At 38.1% G+C, this 11,673-nt stretch overlaps 1 protein-coding gene across 1 annotated transcript in view; it reads left to right on the top strand.

Moving 5' to 3' along the window:
- Positions 1 to 2,541: 2,541 nt before the first annotated feature.
- The window catches only part of LOC107744595 (small conductance calcium-activated potassium channel protein 2-like), a gene marked incomplete at its 3' end in the record, with an annotated part of 23,136 nt that continues 14,004 nt past the window's right edge, over positions 2,542 to 11,673 (top strand). Inside the window, exon 1 of the mRNA XM_016558314.1 lies at positions 2,542 to 3,291. Coding sequence (XP_016413800.1) covers positions 2,542 to 3,291 — 750 coding nt within the window. The remainder of the gene's footprint in view (positions 3,292 to 11,673) is intronic.

The following is an 11,673-nucleotide window of genomic DNA, read 5'->3' as shown; positions in this document are numbered from 1 at the left end:
ACTCAAAAGAGAAAGGAAAACTTGAAATCGCATCATATGACCCCTTTAACCAAAACTAATAAATACTTTCTACATTTAAAATAAAAAAGATTTTTTTTTTTTTTAGAAAAATTGTTAGCATGTCCTATTAGCATTGCTAAGTTATTTAGTGATGAAAATTAACCAAAAATAACAACTACTGTTTTACTTTTTTTTTTTAAATTAGATAAAATATATTAGATAAAATGCAAAACAGATATTATTTGTATTTTTATATAATTATTTAGTGACAAACATTAAGCAAAAATGACAGTTCATTTTTTACAATTAAAATTTAGAAGAAAATTTTTTGAAAAGGACAAAACAGAAGCATTTTAATTGGTCACCCTTTTTTAGTAGACTTTGGGGCCCCACTGTTTTTTCTCCAAATTTTGTACCATATCCAGTTGGCATTGCTAAGTTATTTAGTGGCGAAATAGAACATTAGAATTAAAATATATTTGAAAAATGCAAAACAGATATTATTTGTATTTATTTATATAAATATTTAGTGACAAACATGAACCAAAAATGACAATTCATTTTTTACAATTAAAATTTAGAAGAAAAAAAACCCTGAAAAATGCAAAACAAGCATTTTTTGTAGACTTTTGGGCCCCACTGTATTTTCCCCACATTTTGTACTGTGTCCTTCTAGCATTGCTAAATTAAAAAAAAACTAAAAATAGCCCTCTATCTAAAATCAAGCCTCCTCACTGCAGTCTTAAATTTAAGCATGAATGGAGGACCGTACACACTCTTCAACACACTGAACCCTGCTGGTTTGTGTACATGTACATCTCACGGATCCATGTTTCCGTCCAACACTTGGTTGCTCTTTTATCTGAGCTGCCTCTGTGGCAGGAAAGATAAGAGGGTTTGGGAAGGCCTTTGAACTGCTGAGCATCAATCGCAGATTTCTCTCCCCTCTATTTCCTCATTTGCGGACCTCAATGTAGGCTATTCGACTACTTCAGCCAACCCGAGCAGTGGACGCAATAGTGATACCCGACGCTTAAAGCAGAAAGTGTTGTGGTCTGTGCAACATATAGTGTTTTGCTCTCCCTCTCTCTCTCTGTGCTGCTTGTTTCTTTGTCTCCTTATCCATTTGCATGCCAACCCTTATCAAGCTGGGCTGTCCTTTCTTCAGCCTGCATCCTAATTATGCGTCTCAAAGAGAGACCGGCCGGCCCCCTACATCTGACAAGCGTCTGAGGAAAAAGCTGCATGTCTGATGACTAAATCCCGTTTTCTCGAAAAAGCGCCCATCACTCAAAGCTCACGTATGTAAGGGGACCCAAGTCTAACATGCTCGCCGAAGGAAACGAGGACGCTGCTTTAAGGTAAGGATGTCTCTGTTTACAATTATTGGGCTTTTTGAGATTGAGCTTTTTGGAAAGTTAATTCAGCAATTCCAATCAACAGGTGTCATTCCTGAGGAAATGCTAGAAAAAAAAATTTAATTACATTTCTGAGTCGTGTTTTACACTGTCTTTAGATGGAAGATTTTACTCTTATTTCAGTATTTCAACTAATTATTTGCTCAAAGCAGATCACAATAACTATTAACTAACAGCTGTGTTTTATTATACATGACGTGTGGGGAAAAATATCCTTTATTTTTGATGACACGCAAGCCATTCACTCTTATTTTGTTTTAATATCCACCAATTTTGATCTGTTTTATGGTTCATTATTGCAAAAATGATATCATCATTATATAATAAGATTTTTTTTTTTTTTCAAATCTTTTTAACTGATTACAATCTGTCGTTTCTATACACTTTTTTAATTTTATGTTATTGAAATGGCCAAACTTTAGTTGCCGATACATCTCATGCAAAACAATTACTGCGTTGACAATTCACCTTGACCAACTTCATTTAAAAGCCACGAGTAAAATGTGGCCAAATCAGGACTGTGATTTTAGTATTTCTCCAATTCCCGAGTCACCTTTACTGGCAGGATTTGTTAGCAACCTAGATCCTTCACCATTAAGCCATTACCACCACCCCAAGTAGATGGACTTTTTAGATGGGCACCGTGGTCGACGACCTTGACGTAATCGGCCGAGGTTCCTCTTGCGCAGAAGAGGAATATTTAACTAAATGTCAATGATCTAAATGTGTTTTTAAACAAACACTAATGTTTCCAGTGATATCTAAATATTAAAGTGATAAATATTTCTCACCCTTTACACGCGTCAAATCTGACCGCAATGGAATCGCTCGAGCTGCTTGCTGTTGCTATGGTTACACTTTCAGGCGAACACAACGTTTATTTGTTAGCGTTTGTTCCCGTTAAACCTGCAGTTATATGACGATGTATTTGAACTAAGACGCCCCAACCTTTTTGTTTCGATTTCCTTTAGGGGGGTTCTAGCCCTAATTCGGCGCGTCTGCGTTCCCCACACCCGCCTCAAATCGCAACCGCGTACTGAGCACTTTTCTTAATATACTCATTCATATAAACACTTGGACTGTCACATGAAGGCGGGGCTCCCTGTAACTCCATAGTGACGTGATGAGGCTTGTCTTGGTTAAACCTACCAATGAAACGGGCCTTCTTGACTCCACCGGGGCTGCGCTCAGCGAAAGAGTGCCGGATCATTGCAACGCAAAGCGGCACTCCGCCACAGGTGAGGCAGGGATGCAGCATCGCTACTCGGGAGCCGTCCATCAGCACCACCACCAACACCATCACCTCCACGCGGAGCACAGGGGTGGCCCTAGACAGACCGCACACCCCTTGCCAAAACAGAGCCAAGAGAACCTGCCCAGCCCTTTCAGTCAGGAAGCATCAGTCAAAAGCCAAGGGAGCAACCCAAGTCTCGCAGACTGTTCCAAACCCTCCCTAAGTCAGCAGCAGAGTGTTGGAGGGGCTGCCAAAACTGCGAATTGCCAACAAGATCACTGTTCGTGCAGCTGCGGATTGCAAGAGCATCAACAGCTGTTGCAGCAACAGCTGCAGCATCACAACCCTCCACCTTCCCTCCAGCTACAGGTTCAGCAGCAGCGGCTGCTGAGGAGCAGCCTGCCCAACTGCTGCGTGAGGGGATCCGCGGAGCTGAGAAGCCAGCAGCCGTCTTTGCTGCAGCAGCACCACCGTGACAAAGACAGCCTGAGATCAGGCGAGCAGCGGAATCTAGCGTGGACGCCTGATAGATGCCAGGGAGCCAGAAACTCCGCTTCGCCGCGGAGTAAAAGCAGCCCGCTGTCCTCTGACAGTCGCCCGTGGCTCGAGGAGAATAAACACAGACACGAAGGCTGTAAGGTAAGCCTGCATACACCGACTCGTTGAAATACGCATCGTTTATACATGCACTCTGTGAAGTTTATGCTTAACAGGTGGCCAGTTTTAGCAATGCGCCCGATTACGCAGGCAGCGCAATACTGGGAGGTCGTGTTTGAAATGGCTTGCCATTTTTAACACCAAATTTCGGCCGTGTGGATGCAGAGGGCTGCTTTGTAGTTGCTAGGTGTTGGTATTCGAGTTAACCTCGAAAGCATGGAAAGAAAGAACAGGCGGGGGTGCTTGCAACAGGCTGTCCATGATTCCCATGATGGCGTTTAATAGTAAGCATTATGAAGCATTCATTCATTCTTACACCTGCATCATTCATATGTAGTCTAACACTGAATATTTCTAGTCTGCCTCATCATATGTGAGTCACAGTTTAAAATTAGTCTATCTATCTATCTATCTATCTATCTGTATGCATTCATTGCCTGCAAGGAGCAGGGGCCAGAAAAGCAAGGCAGAAAGGCAAATCAGTGTCATTCATTCCTTGTGGGAGAGTCGACCTGTTTCTGCCTCGCTGTTCCATTTTCTGCCTGTGCAAGCCAAGGGAAAGCCCCTCTGAGTGGCACTAACATGTACTTCAGGCCTGTATTATTCATGACAGTTTAGACATCACTGCTAGAATGGAGAGACATTAGTATCAGTTTAGTTCACAATGCACAGCAGATGGAGGTAAAACCCATCAGCGATCTCTTCCCATGAAATCTCCCATAAGTCTTTCCCGTTGTTTGCGTCAGTCTCTGTTTCTTTCTCCGCTTGACTGGTTCTGGTGTTTGACTGCATTGTGCTTGTTCTAAAAAAAAGTGATTGTTCTACCTGTGGCATTGGATTAATTTATAATGTAATTTATTGTTTGATGCACAGCATTGGTAGGAAGTAATATTACCCTGGGAGCTCGAAAACATTTAGCTGTTTGTACAAATCGCTCTTTTAGGAAAACCACATTTATGCAGAATTCTCTCCACAGGGGGTTGTAATTATGTAAATATTTACACAGAGTTTACAGTTAGGCTTCTTCTTGATTGTGCATGAGATGGAGTGAAAGCACTGGGATGTGCCGTGGATGTTGAGGGAATGACTGGTTCAGTATGAGCGAGCAGGCGGAAGGGAGAATCTCTGGGTGTTGTTGCTCTGCAGCTGGCATTCTGCTGCTTAATCAAGGGTAATTTCTGGAGAGTATAATTGGCTGAGCTCTCTCGTCTCTGTGTATTCGAACTGAAACTGGCCGAGAGCTCTGCAATGCCTACAGTGTGTGTGTGTTTAGAACTATGTCAGACTATGTCAAACCCTATTGCTGGGATAGTATAGATTATTAAAGGAATAGTTCATGCAAAAAAGAAAAAAGCTGAAAATGTCCTCACCCTCAGGCCACCCAAGATGTAGACGAGTTTGTTTCTTTATTGGTAAACAGATTTGGAGAAATTTAGCTTCACATAATTTGCTCACCAGTGGATTCTCTGCAGTGAATGGGTGCCATCAGAATGAGTTCAAACAGCTGATAAAACCATCACAATTATCCACAGGACTCTAGTCGATCAATTAACATCTTGTGAAGCGAAAAGCTGTGTGTTTATGCTGATAAACAAATCTATCAAGATGTTTTTAAATTCAAACCAATGCTTTTGGCTAAAATATGAGTCTATAATCCAAATAACGCTTCCTTCAGTGAAAGTTTTCTCGTTTGAATAAAGAGAGAAATATGCATAGATCAAGCACAGTTTACAAGCGGAAACAGTTCTAAACAAAAATGTTGGTGGATTTTGATATGAGAGGACAACGGGGGATGGACTTTTTCACCATAGAATGAGTTATTATGGATTATGGACTCGTATTTTGGCCAGAAACAATGGTTTAAAGTTAAAATGCCATAATGATGGATTCATTTATTACAAACACACAGCTTTTCACTTCACAAGATGTTAACTGATGGACTGGAGTTGTGTGGATTACTCGTGGATTATTGTTATGGTTTTTATCAGCTGTTTGGACTCTCATTCTGATGGCTTACATGTGATGCTAAAAGACAAACTGGTCATAATCTTTGATGACCTGCGAGTGAGTAAATGTTCAGCAATTTTTCATTTTTGGGTGAACTATTCCTTTGATAAAAGAATATGCTCTGAAACTAACATACTAACATTATCTTGGATTATTGATGCTACCAACCAGTTAAAACATCTTATGCTATTTGAGGTATAATTAATCTATTTTTAAATATCTGATCATTCTCTTGTTTTCTGTAGTCTGATGAAAGCAAAAAAAAAAAAAAACTTGGTTACACTTTATTTTAAGTGCCCTTGTTGCAGTGTAATTATATATTAGGTACTGAGTAATATTAATTAACTACGATTTAGGGATTAGGGTTAGGAATACGGTTGGTTTATTATTAGTTGCATGTAATTACACAGAATTTACTGTTATGACTACATTAAGTACCTAACATGTAACAAGGACACTGTAAAATATAGTGTTACCAAAAACTTTGATTCGGGAAAAAATGATCTTGTCTCCACCACTTTTGTTCTTGTTGTCTTTTAGCCCATGAGAGCCCCTGCAGTTATTTATGTGATAGCACACTAAATTTCACTTGGGAAATAATAAAAAATGATGTTATGAAGTCAATTGCTTGAGGATGTAAATGCAGTCTTTTTAACCTATAATGCAGGAAACTGTTCTGCATGTGAAACATTGTAAAAATCAAGTTTATTTGCTACTTTTCATGATGCTGGAGTTGGACGGACAGTTTTGCCAGTATTCCCAGTTTCAACGCCATTGTTAGGTTATTGCTAATTGTCCACTAAGTTGTTCCTAGGCTATTGCTTACTGGAGTTATTATGGATTATGGACTCGTATTTTGGCCAGAAACAATGGTTTAAAGTTAAAATGCCATAATGATGGATTCATTTATTACAAACACACAGCTCTTCACTTCACAAGATGTTAACTGATGGACTGGAGTTGTGTGGATTACTCGTGGATTATTGTTATGGTTTTTATCAGCTGTTTGGACTCTCATTCTGATGGCTTACATGTGATGCTAAAAGACAAACTGGTCATAATCTTTGATGACCTGCGAGTGAGTAAATGTTCAGCAATTTTTCATTTTTGGGTGAACTATTCCTTTGATAAAAGAATATGCTCTGAAACTAACATACTAACATTATCTTGGATTATTGATGCTACCAACCAGTTAAAACATCTTATGCTATTTGAGGTATAATTAATCTATTTTTAAATATCTGATCATTCTCTTGTTTTCTGTAGTCTGATGAAAAAAAAAAACTTGGTTACACTTTATTTTAAGTGCCCTTGTTGCAGTGTAATTATATATTAGGTACTGAGTAATATTAATTAACTACGATTTAGGGATTAGGGTTAGGAATACGGTTGGTTTATTATTAGTTGCATGTAATTACACAGAATTTACTGTTATGACTACATTAAGTACCTAACATGTAACAAGGACACTGTAAAATATAGTGTTACCAAAAACTTTGATTCGGGAAAAAATGATCTTGTCTCCACCACTTTTGTTCTTGTTGTCTTTTAGCCCATGAGAGCCCCTGCAGTTATTTATGTGATAGCACACTAAATTTCACTTGGGAAATGATAAAAATGATGTTATGAAGTCAATTGCTTGAGGATGTAAATGCAGTCTTTTTAACCTATAATGCAGGAAACTGTTCTGCATGTGAAACATTGTAAAAATCAAGTTTATTTGCTACTTTTCATGATGCTGGAGTTGGACGGACAGTTTTGCCAGTATTCCCAGTTTCAACGCCATTGTTAGCTTATTGCTAATTGTCCACTAAGTTGTTCCTATAGGCTATTGCTTACTGCCTAGACGCTACATTTTTTAAATTATTTTTTTCACAGATAAAGATGATAAAATAATATTTTCACACAAGATAGGCCTGTCATTAATTACTCACCCTCATGTCGTTCCAAACCCGTTAGACCTCCGTTCATCTTCGTAACACAAATTAAGATATTTTTGATTAATCCTGAGAGCTCTCTGACCCTCCCATAGACAGCAATGTAATTACCACGATCAAGGTGCAGAAACGTAGCAAGGAGATCGGTAAAATAATCCATGTGACATCAGGGGTTCAACCGTAATTTTACGAAGCTACGAGAATACGTTTTGTACGCAAAGAAAACAAAAATAACGACTTTATTCAACAATCTGTCTCCTCTGCGTCACCCTGGTGCCATTTTGGAGAATATCTACTGAACGTAAACAGCGTATGCTGTTCTGTGTCAGCTGCGTCACGCTGATATACGTTGTTTTCGTTCAAATCAAAGCGTAAACAACGTAGAAAACTTATCCGCGTGATGCATTGTTGAATAAAGTCATTATTTTTGTTTTCTTTGCGTTCATCAAAAATATCTTTTGTGTTTGTGTTACGAAGATGAACGGAGGTCTTACGGGTTTAGAACGACATGAGGGTGAGTAATTAATGACAGAATTTAAATTTTTGGGTAAACTAACCCTTTAAGTATCTATACAGTGTGTATTACTTTTTTCCAACATGTTTATGAATCATTTTGTGATTCAAAGTGTCTTACTGACTCTGAAATACAAATGTGTATGTGTATTAAAAGACAACAAAGAGGACCGTTAATGAAACAACTAACTCGTCTCTCTTGTCTCTCTCTCTCATTTAATCTCAAGTTGATTACTGCTTACAGTCTTCCCGACTGCCCGGGACCTGTAACAATTTGCCATGTATTACTTCTTTCAACTTTTTATGAGACCATATTGACACAATATATGCATTTGTAACAAAATATAGAGGATATAAAACATATATTTTATAGATTAGACTTTCTTTAAACAAATTCTTAGCCCTATTGGAAATATTTTTTGTAGTATTTATTATAGTATATTAAATTATATTCAGAGTGTTCCTAAAAGGATACAGACAGTACAAGACTGTACTTTTGGACAAGTTCCCACAGTCTGTTTGTAGAAAACAAACCTAAAAAGTGAGACAAACAAAAAGCTGTACAGAATATAAATGATCTGTTGCCATGTCAGCAGAAAGCCATGTGAAAGACTCCATGAAATTTACTTTTGGGGGACCTGAATACTTGTTTTTCTAGTCCTGAATGGTATTATTTGTAACCTCAGTTTAAGCGTCAGTATCTAGTAGCAGTTTCTGCATAGTCAATACAGCCCAGTGCAGTAACATTTTTCATTCTCTAAAAAAGAGTTATGCTGAGGAGGCTGGAGGTTCAAGCAGTATTTTTGGATTTAACATGATCTCTACCGAGGTTCAGCTAAACCAACAAAACCAGGTATGTGACAGATACGGTTTCCAGGTGGTTCCACAACTAGCTTTGGTTAACTATGCCTATCAGCAGTGTATGTTTGATATGTTTGCATATGTATTTTCAAACAGCTGTCATTACTCATTTCTAATCCATTGGTGTCTCTCTAGTCGGTTAGAATGTGGGTCTACGTTGTGCGCTGCCTATCAGAAAATGACATTACAGAAGTAGGTCTCTGCAAATGAGTTGGCATTGTGTCAGCCCAGCAGCAGTAGCTAGATAACAGAAACGGATCCTTATTGCCATGGAAATTAGAACAGTATAAATTCAGAATAAAAATTCAATTCAGAAATAATTTAATAATGTGAGATTATTGTGAGCAAGCTTTTTGTATCATCTTCACAAGCATTATCGCAAGTATTTTGCCGCATTTACTGATCTGTAATACAATTACGTAAAAAATATTCACTAATTTCCAAACACTGTAAAGAAACGTTGCATGTTCCCATGCTTTCACGGTTACAGCTTTTTTATATTTATACAAATTCTTTCAAATCATTTAACTTTTTGTCCCTGGGGTCCATTGATAATGTTAATGTTTCTTCCACCCAAACAGTTGACCAGTTTTGAAAAGTGATAGTACTAGTAAGTGACAAACTGATAGTGATATTGGATTATATTCCTGTTTACAGCTTTGTTTATTTAAAGTAAACAGTTTCTGTTGTCAGATTGTTTTCATTTTGACAAAATGTTATCTAAAATACAATTTGCATTTAAGAAAGTTTGTAATTTTAGCAGGGCTCGCAAAATCGCTAGCCCGACGTTCCGGGGCTATTGTGTTTTCCAGTCAGGCTACCAAAATGTATCACCCTGCCCGACGGACTATACCGCGGTCTTCAATTTAGTTGTATCAAATTTAAGGCCGTAAAAAGTTGTAAATACGTTAAATGGTAGCTATAAGAAAAGTCTTAATTATATTTTGGTCTATATAGCTAATTTTGCACTTCATGACAACTGTGAGGGGGTGAATTTTTTTATAACACATTAGTTTAAATTATATTAAGCCTTAAAGTTCTGCATAATTAAGGGCGTGGCCACTTGAGTGACAGGTGGATTGCCGCTGCTGTCACCACCGTCGAGCTAGGTGGGTGTGGTTTCAGCAACCAGCTCCCGCCTCTTTGCCCATTTTCAATTATCCGGGATCCGCGGTGACGCGCTGCCAAGATGTCGAAGGCTGGCTCCACCAACTTTGAGCTTCAAAAACGCTCTTCAGAAACCTACGTGTAACTTCACGGACACTACTTCCATGTTTTTATACAGTCAATGTTTTTTTGGCATTTTCATTTCGATAAAGTAAATAAAGTAAGTTAGCGTTCATGAGCGCAGCTCTGCTTTGTGTACAGCCATTACCGGGGAATTATCCGCTCTATCCGCTCCAAAAGCGCCTCCTGCTGGCAGAGAATTAATTTGCCTTTCTCACGTAGAGTTGTAAATGTGAAAGACGTTAATGTGCCTTCTAAAAATCTTACCAATTCAGACAGTAGTATTTATTTGTTTTAAATTAATATAATTTATCCCCCGGTTTCATAGACAAAGGCCTAAGCTTACTCCCTGACTTAAATGTAATTCTGAGCTGTTTCAACTGAAAGAAACTGGCACTGACTGATCTTAAAATATATCAGTGCCTTTGTTTTGTCTCAAGATACACACAATGTTTTTTTTCTAAGGCACGTTTATAAAAAATTATTTAAATGTAATTTTATCATTTTTAAACATTAAATTATTTAAATGTAATTTAACTATGGCCTAATCCTGTCTTTGTCTAAGCCCTGTTTGTGAAACAGGCCTATAAGCTTGACTTATCCCTTTTCTTAATAATGGTTTAAAGGCTGAAATGCCATTTTATTTTATTTTTTGTTTCTGGAAATTGTATGGCTTAATATGTTACCATAGACATTGCTCTACCCCCCTACGGTGTTCATTTTACTTGTACAGCTCTTAAAAAGGGTCATAAATTGCCTTAAATTTATTTTTTTTAAATCCGCAGATACCCTGTAAGTAGTGAAATAAAATTTCTTCCTTATTATTTTTTCTATATTTATCTTTTTTTATTTGGGCTAGTTAAATTAATTTTCAGGCTACCAAAATCTGAAGAGTACCTGCCCGAAGGGCTACCAGGGATTTCAAAATTTTGCAAGCCCTGCAACTCATTTGTATTCTAAATACAGTATCACGTTACACTACCGTTCAAAAGTTTGGGGTTGTTGAGATTATTTTTTTCACCAAGGCTCACCCAAGGCTGCATTTATTTGATCAAAAATACAGTAAAAACAGTAATTTATTTGAAATAGAAATCTTGTGTAATGTTATAACTTTTGATTAATTTAATGCACTCCTTACTGAATGACAGTATTAGTTTCTTTCAAAAAATCTTTTGAATAATAGTATATATTGGCCATCAGCGGTTTTTGTTTAATTGAAAATTTCAGTGTTTACTTTAAAATATATTTAAAAAAAAAATTTAATCATTGTTCTATTTCAGTTTTTCTTTATTATAGCCCTGTGATGCTTTTTTATATAAATTAAACTGTAAATAGTTGATTTCACATGACCGAGTAGTTACAGTCAGTAGACGATGCTCCTCCCACATGCATTATGAACCCCGTAGATGCTGGCATTTATAATGTAATTTTCTAAAGAAATGTCCATTAAATCAGGATTGTTGCGAATCGGCAGTGCTCTGCCCCTCAGCCAGCACACAAGCTCCTGGACACAAAAGACAATGATCAAATCTATAAAATATCTTCTCATTTCTGGCAGGTGAATGCGGATGCCAACAGGCTGAGCCATGCTGGATCGCGGCCTTCCCTGTCCCACGGCGGCCCACAGTATCCTCAGATAGCCATGAACAGCTGCAAGTACAATGGGGGCATAGTCAGACCACTCGGCAGTCTGGGGGCGTCCCGGAGGAACCTAGCAGAGCTGGACTCTGAGACACAGCCTTTGCAGACCCTGCACACTTCCGGCCTGGAGGTGGTGGTCTCCAAAGGGAATGGGGAAGACCCTAGTAAGCAGTCCAGC

Source organism: Sinocyclocheilus rhinocerous, unplaced genomic scaffold (assembly GCF_001515625.1).
Source record: "Sinocyclocheilus rhinocerous isolate Xijiao unplaced genomic scaffold, SAMN03320098_v1.1 scaffold4213, whole genome shotgun sequence".
Classification (NCBI taxonomy): Eukaryota; Metazoa; Chordata; class Actinopteri; order Cypriniformes; family Cyprinidae; genus Sinocyclocheilus; species Sinocyclocheilus rhinocerous.
The sequence above is the reverse complement of the archived record's forward strand: the minus strand, read 5'-3'. Positions and strand labels throughout refer to the sequence as shown.